At 41.2% G+C, this 27182-nt stretch overlaps 2 protein-coding genes across 7 annotated transcripts in view; one reads left to right on the top strand and one right to left on the bottom strand.

Annotated features, from left to right (window-relative positions):
- CLK3 (CDC like kinase 3) overlaps positions 1 to 2291 on the bottom strand; it is a 75828-nt gene extending 73537 nt beyond the window's left edge. The window contains exon 1 of one of the 2 annotated variants that reach the window (XM_033919907.1): positions 1983 to 2291. In XM_033919907.1, coding sequence (XP_033775798.1) covers positions 1983 to 2039 — 57 coding nt within the window. In that variant the 5' untranslated portion in view covers positions 2040 to 2291. Of the gene's footprint in view, positions 1 to 1494; positions 1772 to 1982 lie in introns of those variants that run through there. The other variant, XM_033919908.1, reaches the window with a different exon arrangement.
- Positions 2292 to 15477: 13186 nt separating this feature from the next.
- The window catches only part of LOC117348179 (golgin subfamily A member 6-like protein 6), a 101111-nt gene continuing 89406 nt past the window's right edge, over positions 15478 to 27182 (top strand). For 3 of the 5 annotated variants that reach the window (XM_033919906.1, XM_033919905.1, XM_033919901.1), the window contains exons 1-2: positions 16201 to 16307; positions 20419 to 21403. In XM_033919906.1, coding sequence (XP_033775797.1) covers positions 21179 to 21403 — 225 coding nt within the window. In that variant the 5' untranslated portion in view covers positions 16201 to 16307; positions 20419 to 21178. Of the gene's footprint in view, positions 15539 to 15927; positions 16124 to 16200; positions 16308 to 20418; positions 21404 to 27182 lie in introns of those variants that run through there. The other 2 variants (XM_033919904.1, XM_033919902.1) reach the window with 2 other exon arrangements.

The raw sequence follows: 27182 nt of genomic DNA, 5'->3' as shown, positions 1-27182 counted from the left end.
ACAAAATGTTTAAAAACAAATATCTTTCAAAATCAGAGCCAACTGGTAACTTAAGCTGGCTTTTACAAAGCCATGGTAGAGGTTTCTACTGCGGGTTGGCAAGGTAAATGTTCCGACACGCATAGAATTCCTATTAGTGTTGAAGCATTTACCTTACCAGCCTGCAGTAGAGGCTTTGTAAAAGTGAGTCTTTAGTGAAACCCTTAAGTATTTCATAGCATGTCTAAAGGGTATATCATCTTTCATAAGAACAAAATTAAGATGTAGCAGAATCTTCCCCTCCAAAAAAAACTGTCCCTAAAATACTGGGCTCTCATTAAAACCAGTCTATAAGTTGAGGCTGAAGGCTAGCTAAGCTTGCTAGTCAGAAAGTCTTCCCAGCTGAAATTTCCTGAGCCTCTTGTAAAAAGCTTGCCAGGACCCAGTTTTTTAAATGAATAAAATGCCAAACCTAGCATTTTAAACAAATATATACACTATCAGAATATTTGGACAATAGATAAGACATTAGATTTTGTAGTATGAAAGCCAAAGAAAGAAGAACTGTATTACTACAGTAATGTGTTAATTGCATAAATTCCTTCCTTTCTTCAATTGTAATTTCTTTTCACCAAGTTTAATTTTATTTGTAAACTATCCAGCAGCGCACTAGTGCAACTGAAGGTATATCAAGCACCTATAAATAAATGTGGAAAGCCAAAAGACAACTTTTTTAGGGAGGGAATGTTTCAAGCAATCAATGCTTTTGAAAAGTTTTGCGACATTGTTTTATTGGAATTGCATGTCCCTCCCTAAAAAAAAAAAAAGTTTACAATCAGTATTGAGACTCCTGAAGCAAAAGGAAAAGGGGACAGAAGGGTATAGATAGAGAATTACTATACAGGTCCTGGACCTGATGGGCCGCCGCGTGAGCGGACTGCTGGGCATGATGGACCTCTGTGGTCTGACCAAGCAGAGGCACTGCTTATGTTCTTTCCAGCCAAAACATGATTGTGTTGAGTCATATTATACAATAAAGTGATTGAGTACCAAAAGTCACCTTCATTGTTGTTTTTTTGGCTTTCCAAGTTTTGGGAAGGTGTTATCTCCTGTTTCTTTGAGAAATAAATGTGACAACAACTGGGAAAACATGACTAAAGTGACCAGAAACAAACAAAGCAAAAAAAAAAAAAAAATAAGTTTTTAATTATATTGGAGTAAACAATTTGTTAAACAGGAAGTTAGAAAATTGTAGATCAGATAAATTAAGCAGAGCACTGTAAAATATTTTGCATCCATGACATCTTCAAAGAGGCATTAAACATAGAAGACCTTTACATGGCAAGAGAATAAAATCAACTTATAGAAAATTTCCCCCCCCATCTCCATGTCAACCAGACTGGGGGAGGGGGGGAAGAGGATAACATGTATGGAACAGCAGTTAAAACTTAACTGGGCCAACTAGTTAGGCTACTATGCTGGTTTTTAATCAGATATTACATATTTACCACTCACTTGTAAACAAAAACGTCAAAAAGTTTAAAACTCTTCAGATGGCTAATATCTATCAGTCTTGTGCTCTAATCAGTAGGCCACACATTTCTACTAAATATGACCAAGAACGATCCCCCAGGACTTAAAAAGGGTGGGAGGGAGAGAAAGGGCTGTAGATAGGAGGAGGGATCGCAGCACTAAAAAGGCAATCTCGGGTACGGAGAAGAGGGCAGGACGGTCTCACAGGACAGGAAAAGGATGCAAGTAGAGGATGGGGAGGGAGGAAAAAAATAAAAACTCAAGAGAGAGAGAAAAAAAAAAAGTCTCCAAGAGGAGTAGGAGAAGCGGGGGCGGGGATTCAGCAGTTTCAAGGGCTCAGAAGAGGCGAAGGCCGCGAGTGAGGAGGGCTGAAGTTAGGTCCCAGCATGAGCGCTGAAAGGGCCGCAGAGAATGCAGGGGACGCGGTCGGCTCCCTAGGAGTGAACTCCGGCGCTAAGAGTGGCTCTTACCCCGGAGCACTCGGCTTCGAGTCCGGCCACTCCTCGTCGCCTCGAGAACCTTTTCATACAGGATGCCAGGGCCGTCCCCCCAAAGCGGAACTTTCCCGGAAGTCCGAGTGTCGCCTGTTCCCAATTAGGTACGACAGAAAACTTAAATCTGAGAGGAGCTGGCGCGGCGCAACCCTGCGAGTAAACAGCTCATACTCTGATCTCGGCCTGTGCTGACACTCCCGCAAGCGCATAGGCCTTGCTGACTATAGCGCGCAACGTTATGGCAAGCGAGCTGCGCCGCTCTTCCCAACGTCTCTATGATGTTGGAGGACCCGGAACTCTGAAAACCGCAGCCCGGATGCTGACGTGGCTGTGCGTAAGAACAGCGTAGAAACGTAGGGGTCCTTTTGTTAAGCTGCCGGGGCATGCTTAGGTGTCCCACCGTAGTGTAAGAAATGCATGCGGTTCCCACGTTCCAAAAAAACACCTTTAAAAAAAAAAAAAATACCTTTAAAAAAAAAAAAATTTCTATTGGGGGCAGAAAACGGACAGCTACACTCCTCAAGTTACACAGAAAAACGATTAACAAGGCAACTTTAACAAACACATAAATTTAAGGCCAAGCTAGAATAAAAAGTTGATTCTAATAGCCAAATATGCCCCTTCTAATGTGGTACACTAAATCTATTGGATCAACATAAATAAAAGGTCAGCAAATTGAAAGAATGCAAAAGTTACAAGTGGTTCTAGTCTTATGCACATCCCTGTAGGCTTTTCGATTTTTATTTTTTTTTCACTTGGAAGGCTTATATTCCACATCAAGTGAAACAATTTTGAAAATCATCCATGTTCGACCTCTTCCAAATTAGATAAAATTTTGTCTGGACATTCACTAGGGTCTCAAACCAAATCATGAAAAATTTTCAGCTGAATCTCTTGGTTCGAGACCTATAGACAGCTCAGTGAAAGTCACCTTCAGAGTGCCAGGCTTGGCATAGAACAAAACAGCCAGTTTGTCCAGGCATTGCAACCCAACAATACTTGACAGGTACTAAGTTCCTGTGCAAAGTTTGGAACCTAACATGAGCTTGTCTCTCTTTTTATGGGCCAGCAAACTATGTGAAAAATGTTACAATAAGAAATGTAAGGCCTACATTGACTCCTTATTACTCCTGAGTCCTGACCTACTTTGATTGAGGCCAGCCCATAACTGAACAAGTAGTCATGGCCCATGTCATACATCTAGGATTTGCACTAGGAGGCTTTGCAGCCAACTGGAAACAAAGACATAATGACATAAAGACCTGATGTCACTTTTTTATGCAAATTGTCACCATTTTTGGGTGCAAATATTTCTACTGTATAGTTTATCATATTTTTTCTTTCTTATGCCATTTGAAAAATAATTATTTTTGCTACAAAAGTCACCCTGTTTCATCATGGATCTGGCTTTGCTTTGGTTAGAATTAAGGTCCCAAGACATGCATCATTTGCATGCGCAGACACACTATGAGGTTCATAATAGAAACGAAAATATGTCTAAAAACCTGCCTAAATCTGCACTTGGACAACCTAAAAAACAGGTCGTCCAAGTGTCGATAATCGAAATGGGTTTTTAGACATCTAGAGGCATTTTAGGCCTCTGACTGCCACTGTGTGTTCAGAGCGAAAAGCGTTTTTCGGGGAGTGGTAAGGGCGGGAGGTGGACGGGATGTGGACTAACCAAAATTAGTCATACAGCAATAATCGAAAGTTTGATGAGACTGCCTAGACGGAACTTATACGTTGTGACTTAGGCAATCTAAAAACAGGTGGTGCCTGCTTCTTGGTGCCAGATTATAGATGTACCCTTAAGAGATTTCATACCCTAAATACAAATGCTTCTAGAAAATGAAACACTTGAGGCCTCCCAGTAATTATTGAAGGGGAACTTACCTGTGCTCAGTATTGTACTTTGGAGTGTGTTACTTCTTGTAATAGGGGCAACTGTCCCTTCTCCAGGATTCCTGCCCAGTTGCCAGAAATTCTTTTCTCTGTGTTGCCATCATGGCAGCCTAAATAAGGATACTGTCTGATATTGAGCTGAGGTGTCCAACAGACCTTTGTGTGCAGTAGAAGTGGTAACTCAATTTGGTAAAGATGTGGTAGAGAGAAAGCACTGATGAATGAGTTATTGCACGCATTTGTACTTTTATCACTGTCCAATGCACAACTACAGCAAAAGCCCTGAGAGGAGTGCAGAACAGGTGAACATTTGCAGCAAGGTCCATTCAGCTCCAGCAAACCTTAGGAAATGGGGCCAATTCACAGTAACTAGAAACGTTAGACATTACAGAATTTGAAAACTCATTAAAGCTTCATTGAAAGTGGGAGACATCAACGTGCATTGGACACAGCGAATATTTTCACCAAATAAGAGGCATTCTTCCTTATAAAGAGGTTATAGCTTAGCTGGGGAGTTTGATCTGTTGTAGATTCAGGTATTCAACACTGGACAGAGCTGTTAATAATGCAGAGCAGTCTTTGCAGTAACCTTATAGGTCAAAACAGCTTTCAGCTCCTCAGATGTAGATCTGTAGACTGGATTGTAGTAGATAATCTGTGTTAGCCAATAGGAACTTATTAACTCTACCTGGTTGAATTGATATTGATAGGCTATATATATTTTCCCTTTGATTTATGGTTTTTACCAACACTTTAAGACCTATTCAATGTTAGAGCAGAACTAGGAAAAACCAGACTGCCAGACGCAGCTCTCTTGTTAGCAGTAAAGGGGTTATAGAACATGAATCAGGATCAGGTTCTCTCTTATGGCACTGAAATGTGTCACCCAAGTCATCCATTTCAGGAGTGACTTCATATACATTTCTTTTTTTTATATTCTTTATTCATTTTTAAAACTTCAATTGTGCACAAAAGATTTACATAAATTATTATCAATACAGCACAATATACTTAATAGAATAAAGACAAGACTTAGGGCTCCTTTTATCAAACCGCGCTAGCGATTTAACTCACATAATAGCACGTGTTAAACCGCAGGCTGCACTAGCTGATAATGCCTGCCTTGAGCAGGCGGTAGCTTTTTGGCCAGCACGGGGGTTAGCACTTGATTAAAAGTCACGCGCGCTAACCCCGCTAGTGCGGCTTGATAAAAGGAGCCCTTATTTTCTCTTACCCACTTTCCAATTTACAAACACCTCATAAAAATATTTGTAATCAACCCTTCTATATTTCTTAACAAATACCAAAACATATCCCCCTCCAGGGATGTGCATGTTTTCCCCAGTTTATACAAATAAATCAATCTTTACAATATTTAGTTAATGGTTCCCAAACTTCCATAAATTTTTTTATAATAACCCTTCTGAATGGCCATAAACTTTTCCATTTTAAAGATATAACATAGGGATTCTCACCAGAATGAATAATCCCAATTTTTCCAATTCTTTAAAATAAGCTGCATGGCAGCTTCCATCATTATAAATAAAAGTTTGTTATTTTTTGCCAAAATTTGACTTTTTGCTCTCATAGATGTTCCAAATAAAATGGTATCATATGATAGTGCCACTGGATTTTCTAATAAATTATTAACCTGATCCCAAATCGATCTCCAGAATTTTAGTATCAAAGGACAATAGTATAGTAAATGATCTAATGTCCCAACTTCCAGATGACAATGCCAACATCTATTAGATTTAGAACTAGCTACTCTATGCAACTGAACTGGGGTCCAAAATACTCTATGTAATAAGAAAAACCATGTTTGTCTCATAGATGCAGACATTGTACATCTCAATCTCCAAGACCAAATTTGTGGCCAATTTGATGCTTTATCTCAATGCTCCAAATGTCACGCAGACCATTTTTTGGTTTCTTATTCAAAAATCCAGATATTAATTTATACCACTGAGCGGACTGGTGACCCAGGAAGTCTGCCTGAAAACATAAGACCGGCAAGCTATTTTGAACCTCCAAATTTTTCCATTTAGGGAACCCTTCCTGAATGGCCTGCTTCAACCGCAATCATCTATAATTTTGTGTTTTATTAAGACCAAATTTGCGTTGCAATTGTGAAAAATCAAGCAGCTTACCATTAGAAATAACATCATCTAAAGTGTGTATGCCTCCTATCATCCAATATTTCCAGATGACCTTAAATCCGCCAATTTTAATCTTGGAGTTCAGCCATATAGTCTGAGATGTAGATTTATATATAGGAATAGGTGTTAAATTATCTACAAATTTTATAGTTTCCCAAGTATCTAATAAAATTCTATTGTCCTTATATAATCTAGGCATCTAGATACTCATAAGGTGACATAATATCAGTGGCGACAGGAATTTCCATTCCAACCACAAGCAATCAGGCAGAGTTTCCATGAGCTCAGGGAGGATCTAATACATACCTTGCCGCATAATATAGGCTTGATGATACCTATAAAAATTTGGAAAATTTACCCCACCCTCCGCAATTGATTTTTGTAGAGATACTAGAGCAATTCTTGCTTTTTTCCCTAGCCAAATAAATATAGTGAGAATACTATTTAACTTTTTATAAAAGGACCTCTGAAAATATACTGGCAACATTCCCATTTGGTAACAAACTACAGGCAAAATCATCATTTTAACTGTATGGACTCTCCCCCACCAAGACAAATGTGACCTTCAACAATAGTTTCTTTTTGTTAATTTTAATTGACTCATCCAGTGTATTATGAATCCAAATTCCTAAATACTTAATCCCTTCTTCCACAGAAAAGGGAATGAACCAAATAATCCCTTTTGACAATGAACATTTAAGGGAAGAACCTCTGATTTACTCTAATTTATTTTATAGTGAGAAAATTTTCTGAATTTTTCAATTAAATCTAACAAACTTGGAATGGTAGTCTCAGGATTTCTCAAATGAAGCAAAATATCATCTGCATATGCAGAGACTATATTCCCGATCTGAATAAGGAATACCCTGAATCTCCTTTGCTTGTTGAATAGCCAATAACAAGGGTTCCAGAACAATATCAAATAGCAAAGGAGATAGTGGACACCCTTGTCTAACTCCTCTCTTCAAACAGAAACAATCCGAGAAAGTATTATTTATATATAATCTAGCAGAGGGGGAGCTATACAAGGTTTGAATCATTTGTATGAATCCAGAACCTAATACCAAACCATTCCATTGCTTGATACATGAAGGTCCATTCCACTCGATCAAAGTAACATTTTATAAAGTGCATTGAAAGGCACTAAATAAATCACATGTTTGTTTTTTCTTATAAACCATAATCTTGGACAGTAAAATCTTCCAGATCTGAATGTGAAAGTTATTTTGACTTACCAGAATTAACATGACTGAGAAAACAGTTAATCAGACAGCTTTCTCCAGGTCTTCAAATTCCAGAGCCTCCCTTTGTTGGTGACTTGCTGGCTGGTGTAGCTGTGTATTGTGATGTCATGTTACCACAGTTACACTCTCTCTGATTCATAAAACCCCATCTCAACACCTAGAGTTGTCATATGGACTGTACCATCACCCAGCAAGGAAATGCCCATGTGTGTTTAGGGGGTGAGGGGAGTTGTGATAAAATTAGATATGGCGATTTTGATTGTGTAGGATTGCTGACAGGCTTAGTTTTTCCAGGAGAACTGAGTCCTTTGCATGCGTAGACATGTCACTTCTTTGGAGAAGTTGTGTTTAGAGCAGAGGCTCCGAAACTTTCTGTTCACGGCTCACTTAGGTCTCATTTTACGAAACTGCGATAGCAGTTTCTAGCAAGGGGCTGCGCTGAATGGCTCCCACTGCTCCCAATTCTCATTGAGTTCCTATGAGCGTCAGGAGCAGCGTGGGCCATTCAGCGCAGCTCCCTGCGCTAGAAACTGCTATCGCAGTTTCGTAAAAGAGGGGGTTAATGTTTCAAAATTTTCCATGACTCCCCAGGTCAAACAATAGTTCTGTAATATAATAAATACCTGATAGTTGTTTGAGACGATTATTAATTTAAAAAATTAAAACAACTTATCACAATAATCTTGAATTATTTATTTGAAAAAAGTTCAACAACAAATATAAAAATAATAATCACAAAAATATTGATAAAACTAGTGAGATGGATGAGCGTGCTGTTCATTACAAATCTTCTCAAACCTCAGAACCATATTTGATACGGCCAATCTCATTTCTTGTTCCACATTGATTTTCGCTCTATATTTGCTTTTTATCACAGTGAGTGTCGAAAACCCAACCTCAAATAAGATGTCACAAACAGAACTAAGATTTTCTGTGCTCTACTGCTTAATAGCGGATATTCATCTCTTACTGAACACCAAAATTCAGTAATATCCATGCTGCTAAATCGTGTCTTGAGCGTATTGTCGCAAGACAACTCAATGAGATTTTCTTCTTCAGAAGTAAAGTTAGCTGGAGGTTTCGCTCCGAAGGGATCCTGAATCCAGATGAATTTCATGGGATCATCTTGAAAATATTTTTCAAACCATTTGATACTTTGTGTTGGGTGATCTTCAAAAATTGATTTTATATTGTCAGACAAAACAATTTAGGGCTCCTTTTACAAAGGTACGTTAGGGCTTTAACACGCGGAATAGCGTGCGCTAAATTGCCGTGCACACTAGACACTACCACCTCCTTTTAAGCAGGCAGTCATTTTTCAGCTAGCGCACGCTAATCCAGTGCGTACGCTAAAAACGCTCTCACACCTTTGTAAAAGGGGCCCTTAATTGGAGATCATGAACTGCTGCAAAAGGGGAAACCAATCTTTGCCACCGTCTTCATGCATTTTTCTCCACCATAATTGTAATTCTTTTTTGAAAGCTGAAATCTCGATCAATTTCAAAATGTACATGTTGCCTCCTTGCAAGGAGAGATTCAGTGTATTTAACTTTTCAAAAATATCACACAAGTATGCCAGTTTCATCAAAAACTGTCTCTACAAAGTTTTTGGCATTCTCATGTTTTTCTTCTTCAAGAAAAATGTAGAGTTCTTATAATTTAAATATACGGGCCAACATATTGCCACAAGAAAGCCAGCATGAGCGGCAGTAGTATAACAAAGACGTGCATTTAGCTCCCATATCTTCACACAATTTTTTGAACAATCTTGCTTTTGCTGGGCAAGTTTTTATAAATTTATCACATCCACCACGTGCTCTAGGACCAAATTAAATGTAGGATTGAAATGCTTTTTTTTTTTTTTTTTTTAAATATTTTTATTGAAGGATCAATGCATACGAGAAGATACAAAGTGTGACCAAACGAGAAAAACATCAAGTACAAAATTCAAGGGTTCATGTAAAGAACAGACAAAAATAAACAAATCCCCAACATATCATCTCCCATGCAGATCCAATTTTTGAATGAAACCCTCCCCCCCAACCCCTCCCCCCCACCCCTGTGCACCCCTGATCTCTAACCAGCACTAAAAGGAACTCCAATAATCCAAATAGGTCCTAGATTTCCAGCTCGCAACCCCCCGGCGGTGCTGTCTCTCCCAACCAGCCATCAAAGACATATTGGCCCGCCACTGTTGGACTGTTGGCCGCGTGGTGCCAATCCAGTAGCGAAGAATTAGTTTCTTTGTGATTCCTAAGGCCACCAAAAGAAAGCGCCTCCTAGGTTCGCCAACACCCACCTCCACCAGGGGACTTGTGACACCCAACAGCAACGTCTTGTAAGACCAATCTATAGTCAGTCCTATAACTTTCTCCAACTCCAACGGGACTCCCACGGGGATGGAAGGCTTTGGAAGCAGGGTTCGTCCATATAATATAATGGACACGTCAGCCTTAGTAAAAGAGGGGGGTTATAAGTTAATTACCTGAACAGAAAACAAAAAAAGGGTTCCACCAAAGAGATTCCACAAGGAAAACAGCAACGCAAACACAAAAGAAACTGTGGAATTGGTGATCCTGTCAGAAGTAATTGCTGCTTTTTATGGGGACGGGCGGGGATGGAGCTAATTCCTTGTGGGGATGGGTAGGGATGGAGAGGATCCTGACGGGGACGAGTGGGGACGGAGAGGATCCAGGTGGGGACAGGTTGGGACGGAGAGGATACGGGCAGGAATGGGTGGGATTTCTGTCCCCGCGCAACTCTCTACTTTAGTCTTGCTTCCCAGAGTTATCAGTACAGTTCTTAGAACTTCACCAGTCAACCTACCTTGGGATGGATCCAATATATGCCAGACTACAAGGTTTCATGTTTCAAGTTTATTTGGTGTTACAGTATATATACCGCCTATCAAGGTTATCTAAGCAGTTTTACAATCAGGTACTCAAGCAATTTCCCTATCTGTCCCGGTGGGCTCACAATCTATCTAAAATCCTGGTTAAATTCTATAAGATGGATATTAAAATCTGTTCTAAAGGTCCACAGGCTAGTCAAGTTTTCTGGATATCCCTAATGAATATGCATGAGGGAGATATGAATGCCTGCCATCTCCTTTATATGCAAATCTCTCTCATGCATATTATTAGGGATATCCTGAAAACCCGACTGGCCTGTGGACAGGTTTGAATACCCCTGTCTTATAGAATCCTAGTGTAAGTTGGCATTGGTATAAATGGGCACGCCTATGTGGCATTTTTCATGCATGACATACTATAAACTGCTTCGTAAATGTCAGCCATGCCTATGATATGCTCATGCCCCTCCCCTATGAATGACCCTGTGCAATTGTGTGCTAATCTATTTAAGCGCATAATCACAGAATAGCAGTTAGGAGCGCCACTGACATTTGACTGCTTAAATTTAAGTGACCTCTTAGAGAATGAGAGGGTTTAAGCAAGGTGCTAGAAGTAATTGCCTACTATTGGGTTATAAACTTGTTGTTAAGAATATAGGTAAAGAGGGGCCAGATATATGATTTTGGCTTCCATAAGCAATATCAGAATGCAGATCCCAAATAACCCCAGGGGTAGGAGAAAGGGGTATATCAAAGACCCCATAGATTAGAGCACTAGGAAGGGAGCAGAGGAAGGCAATAGTGTCATAAGGTCACCCCTTTGAAGTAGCACATTCAGATAACCTGGAAGCAACAGAGATGCTAAGTTATCTGGTTCCAGGTTGTTTTTGTTTTTTTTAAACTTTATTTAGTTTTTAATGTCAGCAAAAAGTGCAATACAATTTAGATACAAATAATAATAATCAAATAAGGTTGGAAACTTTTTGACCAGTCCTGATTTTGAACTTACATTCCAAAGCAGTGTAGGATATACAATATAATGCCTGATCCGGCCAACTGAAACCAGTGCTGGAAGTCCAATAAGGCACCAGATGGGGTGGTCAGAAATCTAAATATCCCAGAATCTCCAGCTTGGAACTGGGCAACTTGGTATTTCTGAAGCAAGCTTCTTTTCAGCCTGGGTGCCCGAGGCAGCTACCTATGTTTTCTATGCCTACTGCTACTATTCATTATTTCTATAGCGCTTTACAGAGTCACAAAGAAAAAGAAAATAGTCCCTGCTCAAAAGAGCTTACAATCTAAACAGACAAGACAGACAAACAGGATGTCATGGATACAGTTCTAAGGATGGGTGATTCCCAGTACAGGTTTCCTCATTTTGTGGTAACAAAGCCATTCCAAAATAAAGTCCCTTGGTATTTGTTAAACCACAGGCTAATTCTATGTTGAGGAACTATTTTGTAAATGTCTGGTGCCCATATTTCTACAGGATTCGCCAGTGTGAAAATATGCATATACTTTTTCTTTGAAAATTACTCCAAGAAAATTAGCCACACACATTTACACCTACTAAATTGTGTAAATCATTATTCAGAGGAAAACCACATGCACAGTTTTGAAAATCTAATGTGATCTAATGTCAGGCATTTATGATCTCTTATATCAGGTCCAAAGTGGTTTACAAAAAGAGAAACCAGTTATGCCACTGGGAATCCTATATAATAAAACCCTAAGCGCGCATGCGCACTTAGAGTTTTGTGATCCCTGCGACCGTGTTTTCTGATCCGTGGCCGGATTCTAGTTTAGAATGCGACGGCAGGGAACACTCTGGAGCTTCCCCCCTCCCACCCTCACTCACTGTGAAACAAACTGCTGTCGCCACCGCCGTTCCTTCTGCTCCCTCTTTGGAGTGTGCGGTGTGGGCCCTGCACATGGACCCAGAGGCGCACCGAGAGTGTAACAGGGTTCCTGGGCAGCTGAGCGCAGTCTCCGGGCGGCCGCAGCCTCAGCAACCGCCGGTCATCCTCCCAGCTCGCATCTAGAGCCTTTCCGGCACCACAAATTTCATGTCCAGCCATCCCCAGTGACAGGTTGAGTGCCACTTCGGCCTTGAAGGCCAAAAAGTGCAGGTCCAGGGCGCTGCCACCATCCAGCAGCAAGGGGATGCAAAGGCAGGCGAGGAGGAACAGCGGCGGCCTCTCTTCCATGCTTCCCGGAAGCAGCCTGTATTTTGCTGGCTCTGCCGGTGACTCGCCTACCTGCATACCGGCGGGGAGCGGACAATGTAAGGATGACACCCGACCTGCGGAAGGGGAGGGGGAGAAGAGGGTATGAAATACTGGACCAAAGTGGAGAGAAATCGAGGGAAGAGCAAGGGAGAGGGCCAATTTTTTACCTGAGGGAAGAGGATTAACTAAAGAAAGACACGGGGAAAAAACTGGACAGGGGATAGCTGTGGTGGTAATGAGACAGCTATGCTAAATTATGGGGGCCAGAACTGGGAGGTGAGAGATAATGCACCTTAAGGAGTAGGGAGAGACTTGATCAAAGGGAAGAGGATGAAATGGGGCAGATGAACTGGAGGGGGAGAGGGAAAGGGGGCTGCTTTGGTGGAGGGGTGTGCTGGGAGGCAGACAGTTTTGCTTGGGGGGGGGAGACAGAAGGGGGCCATGGAGAGATAGTCAGGGAGGAACTGGAGGGGGAGAAGGAAAGGGGGCTGCTTTCTAGCACTCATTAATGTAACGGGCTTAAACACTAGTTAATTCATAAGAATTTTAATGCTTAGGGAAAGAAAAGTAGAAAAGTGGACAATGGTAAACTGTCCCAAATGTTTGCTGCTTGAAAAGAAATAATTTTCCAGAATTTTCTTAAATTGAGTGTCCTTAACTGAAGGAAAATTTAATAGGCAGTGATCTGAAAAACAAAATGTTCAGTTATATGAGGAGACAATTAGCAGATTATTGAAATAACTAGGAGCTAAATCTTGCAAGCCACTTTAAGTGAGACTCAAGCTTCAAGAGCATTGCAAGCCACAAATGGTGCCCTTTGTGACATGCCCTTAAGTGCTCCAATCGTGCTCCTTCCCTGCCCACTTCTGTGACAGGAAGGAAAGCTTATGGATGGGATATCATTTTGGCATCCTAACTTGCTGTTTGCCCTGTGCAGCTGCACACAGCTAACTACAGCCCTGTTGAACCCATACTGGGAACCAATGAAGCCATATCAACAAAAAAGTAGCCTTGCCGTACTTCTTTCATTTGAAAGGGGATGAGATTTGATATACCACCTTACTGTGGTTACAGTCAAAGCAGTTTACATATTATATACAGGTACTTATTTTGGTACCTGGGACATTGGAAGGTTAAATAACTTGCCTAGAGTCAAATCATCCTTGATGCTGTATTTGCAAGAGTTGAATCTTTTTCCATAATTTAATAGAACCTATACAAATGTTTGCTCTTAAAGGCAAACCCCTCCCAAACTCCCCAGCCTCCTTCCAGGTCTTTTCACTACAGGCAATTAATTGCATGTAATGATGGCAGGTAGATGTTGCCATGGACAGAGTTTGGAGGGGACGGGGGTATGGGCAGGGCACATTTTTATATACATAACTTATAGAACACTGCAAGGTACACATATATTGCTGGAATCTAAGCATGAGCATTAACATTGGCTCTCTGGCTGACAGACATAATTACCCTCCCTAAATGCATATGTAGGTGTGTATACTCCTGGTTATTCTAGTATTTTATAAAGGAAAGTAGACACCGTAGCGAGGATGAGAGGTGCCCAGGGCATGGCTCCCCTCCCTCCTCCTCGTCTACATCAGGGATCTCAAAGTCCCTCCTTGAGAGCCGCAATCCAGTCGGGTTTTCAGGATTTCCCCAATGAATATGCATTGAAAGCAGTGCATGCACATAGATCTCATGCATATTCATTGGGGAAATCCTGAAAACCTGATTGGATTCTGGCCCTGGAGGAGGGACTTTGAGATCCCTGGTCTACATCCTCCCGCTCCTTCCACATTCCCCCCCTGCCGCACGCAGGCCGCCCCTTCCCGTCCCCCATACCTCTAGTTGTTCACCGCCGCGAGCAACAAGAACTTCAACATGCTCCTCATGACCCCCATAGTCTCTCCCACCGATGTCACTTCCTTTGCACAGCATCCGGAAGTGATGTCAGCAGGAGAGACAACACAGCTGCAAGAAGCACATTAGCTAGAGGTGCGGGGGAAGGGAAAGGGGGTGCACGCCTGGCGATGGGAGGAGTGGGAAGAGGCAGGGGCAGAGAGGAGAAGGGGTGTCGGCACCCCTACCAACATGGCGCCATGGGTGGACCACCCCCACCCCCGCTGCCCCCTTACTATGCCATTGAGTAGACACCGACTGCCCTTTACAGAACAGGACCCAGATATGAAGGTTCTTCAATAAGTTTCTGTACTTTCATATTTTCGTGGCTGGGGCGGGAGAAATGGTGTGAGGGCGTGTCGTAGAATGTCATATGACTAGTCAGGTAAGCCGGCTCACCTTGCGGGTAGTGATGTAATTTGCTCTTGAGAGTATATTGTTAAATGCGGAAACTTTTTGACAATCCCTCAGAGGGCATAGAACATAGTGGCCAGCCTTTACCTCTGCCCTGCTGCTTTCAAAGTCAGATTGTAAGCTGTTCTGCACAGGGACCGTTTCTCAAATGTCAAAATGTTCAGCGCTGCGTAAGCCTTTCGGCGCTATATAAGTGATAAATAGTAGTAGTAGTTCTCTCCCTGTCCTTTCTTCTCTGTCTTATCCACAAATTGTAGTTCCTTTCTTTTTTTGTTTATTTTTTTATAGCCCGTAAACCACTTTGATTGTTCCCACAGTAAGGTGATGTGTAGAAAGCGCCAATAAACAAAACAAAAGCATGTTACACCCTTGGAAATGGGTTTGAAAGTTACCCTCCCTGTGTTTGCAGAATTTTTGTAATAGGCTGCTACAGTGATTTTTCAAAGTTGTGTTTCTTTCAAACCCAGTAATTTGTATTTTGGCATGTCTCCACAGAAAAGCATATGTACACTACACGCTTCAAGGTCGCGTTCACAGGGATTGCCTGGTCTTTTTCTTTATGAAAAGTGGAAGGCAAGCAGCCTGTGGGCTGATTATATATTTGTTGCACTTTGTATAAGTTTTGGAAAATCAATAAAGATTAAAAATATATATATATAGTAGGCAGGGTCTGTGGGCGGGCCTGTAGGAGGGGTGGGGAATGGGCGGGACGTGGGTAGGGGGCCCATTGTACTTGTGTGCCTAGGGCCTACCAAAGAATTAATCCTGCCCTGGCTTCATTTTAAATGATACTGCCTGATGTTTTACAGCTTCACTGCATACTGAATGTACTAAGGTTAGTTTATTTTTCCTTGTTCAGAACTGTCCATTTGCTAGTGGATTAGTGTACCAAAATAAAATTGAATTGCATTTAATACTACACACTACATTTCAGCAGGAACATTGAATAGGCAGATATAGTATTCTAAAGTGAGATGTTTGCTATTGATGGTATTTGTTGCAATGATATTCTGTATTATAATGATTTAAACTAAGTCAACAGATGCTAAACAATCTCTGGGAATACATTTATGCAAAAACCACTCACATGCTAAAAATATTACCACTTGTGTGGACCGTTTGTGGATGCTTCTCGTATATTGTAGGGATTTGAAGCATAAATAAAATATACTGGGGGGGGGGGGGAATTCTATAAATACCTGTGGGCAGGAGTGAAAATTCCAGGGCTGAGCTAGAACCTTCCTCATTACTCGGTGGAATCTGGATATGCCCTGTTAGGAAGCCTATATCTTTCCCACAGTCTGCGTAGCCAGAATCTTTGTCAAAACCTGCCGAATGAGGCCTGGTCTCAAGGAACCCACATCAAGAACTGTCAGTTCTGCTGGTGCCTCCTGCTCTCTTAGTCGTTTCACAATTTAAGGTTGGTATATCATTCAAAGGAGTGGAACAGCTTTAAGCTTGTTACTGTTTTGGTTTCCATAGCAGCACTCATACACTGCGAGTTTCCTGAAATGGGAACAGTTGGGAGAGGCAGCAGTGCTGAGCTGAGGGACTAACTCTACTCCCTTTGTGGGGACAGAGGGCTTGGGGAGCAGCTGGGGCAGGTAAGTCTTAGCACACTGCTTGTTAGTGATACAGTAAGTGTACCTGGATCTTATCTCTCAGCCTCACATCTCTAATCAGTGATTTCCTTCCCAATTCATGGCACATGATATGTTGAAAATGTTTCAAAGGTTGAAAATGTCTAACCGATGAATGTCAAATTTCTGCTTATGTTCACTGGTATGTTACTCGAGCTTGGCTTGCTTATGCATGATTAGTTTCAACAGTTTGCTGATGGTAGCCTGGCAAGCAGAACCCAGAAACCCAAAGCTGGCACCTACCAGGACAGTGCAGGACACCCAGCTGCTTCGTAATCAAGTTCATTGATTTTTCCAGAAAAGAGGAGGGGTTAAAAGATAGCAGAAGAATTTACAGGAAGGAGAAAGGGTGAAAAGCTGGCATGAAAGGATTTGTGATAAGGGAATACTTAATGAAGCAAGGAGTGATTGACACATTTGAGACCAGAATTGGTGGTAGTGCAGGGGAGGGATTGGTGGATAGCTAATGTGGAAAAGGAGCATAAGGCACAGCTGGTAGAGGATTCACAACAGAGGGGCACAAGTGATGACCATCATCAGGCCCTACTAGAGAGGACTGAGGGAGATAAGCACGGATAAACAGACAAAAGAGACCCCTGACCTTGAGGTAAAAATTCTTTGTCAATTTTAACTGGGTTCACTTAGATAATATAACATAACATCATGCTTCTTAACCGCGTAAGCGTAAATTCAATGCGGTTTGCAAAAGATTATAAACGATATCATGAAGAACAAGAAAAGTGATTTGACCAAGTATTTTGAGAAAAGATAGGTTTTCCACTGAGTTCTAAAATGTTTATAAGAAAAAGCTGTAATTCTTTATCGTGGGAAGCTGCTTGAAATGCTAAAGTATGATCAAGAAATTTCGTGCTTTTACAACCCTGGATGGAAAAGTAAACAGGGCATAAGATCTTCTACTATGTACGATGCTAAAGAAAATCTATTGACCATATAGAATGGAGCAGTGCCATACATAACCTTATAACAAGGACAGGCCAACTTAAACAAGACACGAGCCTCCATCAGGAGCCAATGCAACTCGCAATAGAACGGCGTCACATGGTCATACTTCTTCAGACCATAGATCAATCTGACCGCTGTATTCTGAATCAATATGAGTCTGGCCATGTCTTTCTTAGTACTTGCCAGGTAGACAATGTTGCAATAATCAAGTAGACGCAGCAACAGAGATTGAAGCAGAAAACTCAAAGTACGGTTTAATGTTGCGTAGTTTCCATAGAGTATAATAACCTTTATGTACCACAACATCTATCTGCTTTTTCATAATCAGATGCTGATCCAGAACGACTCCCGATATTCATTCATTAAGTTTGTGCAGGTGGCCTTAACTATTTGGCAGACTAGGGGGTTTGCCTATGACAGCAGCTTCTGATGGTGGTAAAAAGCAGTTGCAATCAAAACAAAATAGGTCTTGACAACCCACAGGATGTACCTTTACCTGGCGGAAGAATGGACAGTAGAGAAAATCCAAACATGGAACTGTACATGTAAAGCAACTCTAAATTAGGGTACTAAGGCCTCTTCATACCCAAAACAAATCCAAAAGCTCAAATAATTTAAGAAAGTGGATAGAAAAAACACCTCAGTGGAAAATGGCCCCAATTTCCAGAATACACCTGAATGGAGCTTCTTTCTATCATTGGTCATTAAAAAAAAAAACCCCTCTACTAATAAAACACAAAATATAAAAATAATTCTAAAAAATCTTGTTCAAAAAGGACAACAGTGGAGATCCAAAGTAACTCAGATTGCGAGGAGGTGAAAAGAGAGTCCCCCAAAGACTCCAAACATGTTTGTATTATTTTTCAAGTTGCAAGATGATAAAACAAAGGGTCCAATATTCAAAACACTTTAAACACCCATCTGGAGCTAACCAGGCATTTGAAAGTGCCCTGTTAGTGCTCAAACCAAACACAGCTATTTTGGGTGTGTTCCAAGGTGGAGGCCGTACTTAGGGCTCCTTTTTAAATGCACTGGCTCCATATACCCAAAAATTCAATGCTGGAGCCTGTGCATGGTACGGTATTGAATTTCTAGGTATAACGCTAGTGGTGGTCAGCAAAATGCTAATTGCTGTCAGCTGAATATTAGCCCAAAGAATACTTAGCTGAAAAGCAATCTAATTCAGAAGCAGAACCCAAATGGAAACCCAGCAGAGGCCTCTGTATAACGATGTTGCTGTATCAGGGGAGTTTGTACACCTTTCACTGAGCTAGCAACGCTTCCAAGATCTATAATGACACCCAGATTTCAATATAGATGGCGCCCAGATTTTAATATAGAATACTAGTGTAACCCAGGATCAGTGCTTTACATCTACGAGTGTGCCCGCAGTCACACCAGCCATATACTTGTTGTAACTGCAGGTGGCTAAAGGGACAGAAAATATACAGTATTCTGTATGATGTGGATGTAAATGGAAGTCCCGCCCACACATCTCCCATGCTCCTCCCACATGAACACCTCTTGCATCTACATGCCATGCTGCTTTTTAATGTATTTATTTCACACATATCCTTATAGAGCAGCACCTAGGCGCTTTGCTGCAACTTGCATGCCTAAGTGTGCACTTACATGCTCGAGTGTCGCTTAAATATAAGCACCCAGTTATAGAATTAATCTTAAACTGGCAAGCAGCCAATGTTAGGAAAGTCTTCTTCATGGAGAGGGTGTCAGGTCAAAAGCGCGCCGAGACAAAGGCGCGAGCAGACAACTGAGCGCAGCGCGGAGGCGCGCGCTGAAGAAAAAGACTGTTTTTAGGGGCTACGACGGGGGGTGTCGGGGGAACCCCCCCACTTTACTTAATACAGATCGCGCAACGTTGTGGGGGCATTGTGGGGGGTTTGGGGGGTTGTAACCCCCCATATTTTACTGAAAACTTAACTTTTTCCCTGTTTTTAGGGAAAAAGTTACGTTTTCACTAAAATGTGGGGGGTTACAACCCCCCAAACCCCCCCCAACGCCGCCGCGATATGTATTAAGTAAAGTGGGGGGGGGCTCCCCAACAAAACCCCCCGTCGCAGCCCCTAAAAACAGTCTTTTTCTTCGGCACGCACCTCCGTCTTGCGCTCAGTTGTCGGCGCGCGCCTTTGTCTTCCGCGTTACTGTGTATGAACCCATGGAGAGGGTGGTAGATGCCTGGAATGCCTTCCCGAGGGAAGTGGTGGAGAGGAAAATGGTGATGGAATTCAAAAAAGCATGGGATAAAAATAGAGGATCTCTAATTAGAAAATGAAGGATGTCAATTAAAGAACTAATGCCAGTATTGGACAGACTTGCACGGTTTGTGTCCCATATACAGTGATTCGGTGTAGGATGGACATCAGTGGGGAACTACACTAACATGGAACATGAGGATGTTACTGGCCAGACTTTACGGTAGATATCCTGCAAACAATGGGATGTTTGGATAGGCTGGAGTGACAACTTCAGCATTTGGAACCTAGGACAAATACCAGACTTTACAGACTATGGCCCAGAAATATCAAAGAAGAGACAAATTAATTTAATCATGTATTTTCTAACGGGTGTAACGTATGGGCAGACTGGATGGACTGTTCAGGTCTGTATCTGCCGTCATCTACTACGTTACTATGTTACCTGGCAGAAACCCAAAGAATAGCAACATTCCAGAGCTGAGATTGTGATGTCATTATGCCTCATTCCACCAATGCTTAAGAGTCAACCTAAGCAGTGATGTCGCAATGGCTTGATTAAATGGCAACTTCAGCAGATGGAACCTAGGAGAATACCAGGTGGACTTTACAGTCTATGACCCAGAAATATCAATGAAGGGACAAGTGAATTTTTAATCATGTATTTTCTAACGGGTGTAACTTATGGACAGACTGGATGGACCGTTGAGGTCTGTATCTGCCATCGTTTACTATGTTACTATGTAATACATTGCAGGACTCCTGCACTAACAGGTGATACATTTTATCTCTTGTAGTTGTGGGGACGGGGGGGAAAGACATGTGACAGTTGTTGTAGAATAGTACTGCTCTACTAACCCACTGATGCTTTCACATCTTTTTTTCTCATATGTCTCCAGGATCATTCAATGGGCGATGCAAGGTTCCTTGCTGGAAAAGGAGTGGAAGTATCCTTCAAGGTTCAGGCCTACACCAGCAGTTATTCATGTTTTTTTGGCTTTCCTGCACCAGATCAGACTCCTCAGACTTGTGTCATACTGCAAAGTACCACAAAGTGCTATTTTTGTCATAAGATAAAACCTTAGACATTTGCCTGAGCTGGTTCACTTTCATTGAGAAAAACAGCATAGAGACCTGTTGATGATATAGATGAAGCAAAGGCAGATGAAACATTCTTAGCTGTAACTTTGGAGGCTGTTCTGAGTCTGTCCTGTATCCTCTGGCATAATTTGCTGTTCCATTGAAGAAGCAAGCAATAGGAGATTGGTCATTGGTCAAGTCTCCCTTGCTGCACGTTTCTGTTGATTGGTATTGGTGGAATCAGGAGTTTGTGAATGAAAGCAGATTGTATATTCAGAAATATATACCATTTCTACTGGTGCTGGGACTACTACCTCCTTGTTCACACGTAGAATTGAATGCAACACGACAGGATTTTGGTTTTTGCATTTGTGGTGTCTGCCAGTGGTCAATCTGGCCTTGTTACTTTAAGGATGAATTTGTGATATTCCTTCTGGCTAATCAAGAGGCTCTTAGAATCATCCATGGACTCTAAACAGTAGACGGGATAGAGTGAATGACAAGAGGAGTTTATGGTTTCTTGGGTGTCCTCTTAAGGAACACTAATTCTTTCTACTTCCTCGCCACTTCCCTGCATAAATGTCATATCGAAGCTGCAGTGGGTATTACAGCTTGCCCTCGCGCTACAGCGGGAATGGATCTAGTCAATACTCTTCCAACTCTGGAAGGAGATCACCTTGCTGGACCTCAAAGGACCTTGAGAGCAACAGAAGGAATTTTGAGACATCAAGACCTATTCCATCAAATCTGGGAAGGAGCTGTGACGAAGGGGTGCTATCTTCACAAGGATCTTTTCATGCCAAGGTAGGGAGTTCAGTGGAGTGACATCCTCTCTGCCATGTTTACTTTCCTCTCCCAGCTTAAATATCCTTCCAGTCATTCAAATCTTCGAAGACTTATTTTCCCTATTGCACCCATTTCTGTACTTCAGGACCTTAGGCAGGGCCAGCGCAAGAGATTATGGTGCCCTGATCCATGCCCTGCCCCCGGTCCATGTCCTGCAGCCAGTTCCCTCCTCCTTCCTCTGATGCTACTGTCTGTCCTGGCAGGATGAGGCTTCATGGGCCAGCAACAGAGGAGGGAGGAGAGAAGTACTGCATTTCTCTCCGCTGACGCTGACACTGGTCCTCCTCCCTCATGGCAACTGACTTATGAAGTCGCACCCTCCTAGGACAGGGCAGCTGCATAGAAGAGGAAGGAGGAGGGAAGCTTGTACTGCTACTATGTATTATTTCTTTTTTTTTATTATTTCTTTATTTATAAATTTTCAAATATAATAATCAAGTATAAACTTGTACAGGAAGCATGATTAAAGAAAGATAAGAAATACTTTCAAACATATATGCAAAAAATCAAGAAATAAATTTCATCTTAAATCTCGCTCAAGTCCTCATATAAGATCCAAGATTAAATTTAAACGGAGTTTAAGCTTTCAATGAATGAAGAAAATATAGGTAAAACTGTGGTGGGCCGTCATCTATCCATCACGAGCTATCTCCAGCCTTGACAGTGATAGGAATGTTGTCAGTTGTGAAGGTTCAAAGAAAACAAATTTATGCGACTTATAACGGACTATACATTTGCAAGGATACCTAAGAAAAAAGGTAGCACCCAGGGCAGTAATTGCTGGTCTTAATAACAAAAATTCTTTTCTCCGCCTCTGTGTGTCCCTTGGCCAAATCAGGAAACATTTGAACTTTCAGTCCCAAAAATTCTTTATGTTTATTTTTAAAGTGTAATTTCAGTAACCATGTTTTATCCATTGTGAGAGCAACTGAAAGAAGCAAAGTTGCCAGAGTGGCTACTTCCCTATCTGAGGATTCTAATAAGGCAGTCACATCCAAAGGTTCTTGAGTTACTTCTTGTAAATTCTTTTGATCTTTAGTTTCTTTGAAAGGAAGATAATAAACCCAAGTAAAAGGTGGAATAGATGATTCAGGAATTTCCAATATTTCTTTTAAATAACGATTAACCATTTCTCTAGGAGTTATTGTTGTAATCTTAGGAAAATTAATTAATCTGAGATTGTTACTTCTTGAAAAATCTTCAAGTGATTCACTATGTATTATTTCTAAAGCGCTACCAGACACATGCAGCGCTGTATATTAAACACGCAAGACACGGTCCCTACTTGAAAGAACTTACAATCTAATTATGACAGACAAAAAGGTGAATTTGTACATGATACTTAGCTGCAGGGTAGCTTAAATTATGTAAATTCTTTTGATCTTTAGTTTCTTTGAAAGGAAGATAATAAACCCAAGTAAAAGGTGGAATAGATGATTCAGGAATTTCCAATATTTCTTTTAAATAACGATTAACCATTTCTCTAGGAGTTATTGTTGTAATCTTAGGAAAATTAATTAATCTGAGATTGTTACTTCTTGAAAAATCTTCAAGTGATTCACTATGTATTATTTCTAAAGCGCTACCAGACACATGCAGCGCTGTATATTAAACACGCAAGACACGGTCCCTACTTGAAAGAACTTACAATCTAATTATGACAGACAAAAAGGTGAATTTGTACATGATACTTAGCTGCAGGGTAGCTTAAATTATGAGCTGGTGATGTCACAGCCCCGGCCGTGTGGCGCCCTGGGCCAGAGCTTCATCCAGTCTATAGGCTATGCTGGTTCTACCCTTGGATATTCTCTGCAGTATATATTTCCTGCTTCTGTACCATGGAATCACAGATATTTTCTACAGTACATAGGCTTCTGCACCTACCTTTCCTTATAAAATACTAGCATTAATGGCAGGTGTGGACATTTACACCAGTGCAAGAGCTGATGTCAATTTTCATACCGATATTTTTCAAATCAATGTGTAGTTTATACTGTTTTATTATCTACATACATACTTGCATGATCTGCTCAGGCTCCATCCATCCTGTCACTCCCTACAAGCTATGGGGCTCATAATAATTTTTTTAAAAAGTTCAAAACGTCACCTAAATCGGTACTTGGACGATCAAAAAGACAGATCGTCCAAGTACCGATAATCAAAGCTGGTTTTAGACGTATCTAAAACCAGCTTAGGCCTTTACCCTGCCTCTGAACGCCTAGAGCGAAAAGAGGCGTTTTTAGAGTTGGGTCGACCAAACTTAGTCGTACTGCAAGTATAACCAAAAGTCTAGGGAGATCGCCCAGTCGGAACTTATACGTTTTGACTTAGACCAAGTCAAAACAGGTATAAGTTCCGAAAAGGGGCCGCTGAGCTGATCGTAGCTGCCGCGATCAGTTCAGCAGCTCCGGCAACCTGCCCACCCCCCCACTGCAACATTCGCGGCAGGAGAGATGCCTAATACAGCTGTTCAATTGATTTTTGGTTTAAAAAAGAACGGCCATATTAGTCCATATTATCGTTTACTTCATTGGCTGCCTTTGGAAGCAAAAGTATTCATATTTTCCTGTATCTGCTTTAAGCTGATATCGGGATTGTCTCTAGCTTACCTTTTTCCTCATTTTGTGTTGCATAGACCATCAAGAGAAACTAGAAACTTCTACTTATTTACTTATCCAAAAATGGGTGTAGATATAAGACCTTCATAAATAGAACCCTAGCATTTCAAGCAGGTAGGCAACAATCTTGGTTAGGTAAATGTATTCAGCAAACTTTGTTATCCTATTGCTGTTTTCGGAAATTAATTAAAACCACTTACTTAGTGAGTTTTATTATTGAAATTCTATTTTACAAATATTTGTATTTTTTACTGTATTATTGTATTTCGCTGATTGTTCAGCTCTTTTTAGTGTAAACCGCCTAGAACTTTTGGTTATGGCGGTATAAAAGAATAAAGTTATTATTATTATTATTAATAATCTCTCCTGCCGCGATCACGATCCCCCCTCCCGAACTGTTACGAACTGGAAGGAGGGATCCCAAGCCCTCCAGCCGACTCCCCATCCCGACAACACCGACAGGAGGGAGACCAAGCTCTCCTGCCCAAGATGGCCCCCCGCAAACTCCCCCCCCCCCAAACAACCCCATCACCACCCCACACCTCTGTATTTGTGATATGTGGGTCTACCTAGGCTTTCTTCTTTTATTGGCACAGTAGGACTGCTAGGCAGTTTACAGTAAGTCAACTAAGGTAAAATTAAAAGAAAAAGTGAGAAACTGGAGGTCAGAAAAGGAGGATAGTAGAGAGGAAGACTGTAGGTCATTATAGGGGAAGGACTGGGTTGGACTAATGTGGTAGACCTGTGAATAAGCTGAGAGCTATATAAGTAACAAGAAACCACCAGGTTTTGAGTAATTTTCCAGAGGGAGAGAGTTCCACAACTGGGGGCCAATGTAGGAAAAAGACAGAAGAGACATCTGAGGAGAGCAGGAGGGAATGTAAGGGGTCAAAAGCTTAGAAAAGCAACCCAGAGCTGAGGGGCAGATACCTTTTGAATGCTAAGGTCAAGGTTTTTGTATTTTATGTGAGCTGAAACCGGGAGCTAATGTTTGGAGATTAACCAACATAGACTGTATGAGTTGCAATAATTTGATAGTTGACAGTGGTAGACCCACGTGTAGAGCTTTGTAATAGTCTAAATGGGAAATGGCTAAAGAGAAAATTAGTGAGGAGGATGGAAAAGATGTGACTGAGTGGATTATGTGCAGACCTGAAAAAGCTGAGTCCATGTATTTGTGACCTGGATTGGCCACCCATGAAGAAGGGATGCTGGGCTAGATGGACTATTGGTATGGCCCAATAAGGCTATTCTTATGGTCTTAAGGTCAGAGTTGAATTATTTTTCAAAGGAGAGCTTAGAGTCAAAGGGGACATGATCGAAACATTCAAGATACTGAAGGGGATAGACTTAGTAGATAAGGACAGGTTGTTCACCCTCTCCAAGGTAGGGAGAACAAGAGGACACTCTCTAAAGTTGAAAGGGGATAGATTCCGTACAAACGTAAGGAAGTTCTTCACCCAGAGACTGATAGAAAACTGGAACACTCTTCCAGAGGCTGTTATAGGGGAAAACACCCTCCAAGGATTCAAGACAAAGTTAGACAAGTTTCTGCTGAACAAGAATGTGCGCTGGTAGGGCTAGTCTCAGTTAGGGTGCTGGTCTTAGACCAGAGGACCACCGCGTGAGCGGACTGCTGGGCATGATGGGCCACTGGTCTGACTCAGCAGTGGCAATTCTTATGTTCTTATGTTATACCTAAACTTTTTGTAGTGTTGCTGAAGTTAACTATGTGCCCATCAATTGATTGGGGGAGGAGGGGACTTTCCTTTAGGCAGGCAGGGTTCAGGAAGTTGATGATAGCAGCACATTTAGAGACATTCTAAAAGAGAAGATGACCTTTTAACTAGGAGGATACCATGGATAGGCAGTTATGTTCTCTACTGATGGAGAATGGGGATGAGGTCTCAATTAAATAGTAAATAAAACTGCTTACATTAAACTTGAGGAATTCCATACATTGATGGCTGCCATTAGGAAGAACTCCTATCTATAACTACTTTTTTGTCAGCTTGGAAATGAGGCAAATAATTGTACTACTGTAGACCCAGCTTAATATCTGCAAGGCTATACATGAAAAAGGATGGCAAAATCCATGCACTCAGGAGGTCACGATTGCCAAGTATCTGGCTTTTTTTCAGAAGTCAGCAGAATTCTACACTAAAGTTCAGAAGTTAGAAGCCTAGTATTTCTAGACATTTCTGTGAGTGTAAAACCTCTCTCTGAAGTTTTGTAGTTTCTCCTGAATTGCATGTTTACTCTCTAAAAGTGCAAGAACTACAGGGTTTATGCAATGAAGTTTTTTTGAAGTACACTAGTACATTTAGAACAAATCAGAGAAAAGTAAGTAAGTTCTGGAATTCAATGTCAGAGTGGTTAGAGTAGCAGGGTTTAAAAAAAGGTTTGGACACGTTCCTAAAACAAAATCCATAAACAATTATTAAGGTGAGCTTGGGGAAATCCACTATTTAATCCTGGGATAAGCAGCATAAAATCTATTTTACTCTTTTGGGATCCTACTAGGTACTTGTAGCCTGGATTGGCCACTGTTGGAAACAGGATATTGGGCTTGATGGACCATTGGTCTGTCCCAGTATGGCAATGCTTATGGTCTTAGGACTCAGATTCAGAAGTTACCTATATCTAGGAGGGAGACTTTTTGACCAGTTCTGGTTTTCAATGTCTTTTTCATTGCAGTGCAATATTTGGAATTCCTGATTCTAGCCATTAAAACTGGTACAAATATAATTTCTTTATAATGTCACTGGGGTACTAATAGTTAAATATTAGTGGAAGTCAGAAAAATATTAGAGTTCAAATAAAAGAACTGTCTTCTCATTCAAATTGGTAACCAAACTTCAGGATTGCAACCATCACGTTTGAAAGTCACTCAGAGGTATAGAGTTCTTCAAGAAGAGAGTTGCGCCCTCTAGTGATGAACCAAAGTATATTTTTCAGTCGTTGCAACTTTATTAGTTCTGGTTACGCTCCAAGTTTGATTACAAAAGTAAATAAATAAATAAATGTCTTTACAGTCTTTCAAACACTTGTATGAAAATACTTTGTTTTTTCTTATCTTTACAAATCTTTTCAAATGAACATCGCTCTGTGAGAAAATT

This window comes from Geotrypetes seraphini, chromosome 14, assembly GCF_902459505.1.
Source record: "Geotrypetes seraphini chromosome 14, aGeoSer1.1, whole genome shotgun sequence".
Lineage (NCBI taxonomy): Eukaryota > Metazoa > Chordata > Amphibia > Gymnophiona > Dermophiidae > Geotrypetes > Geotrypetes seraphini.
Note: the sequence above shows the minus strand (reverse complement) of the source record. Positions and strands in the feature narration are given on the sequence as shown.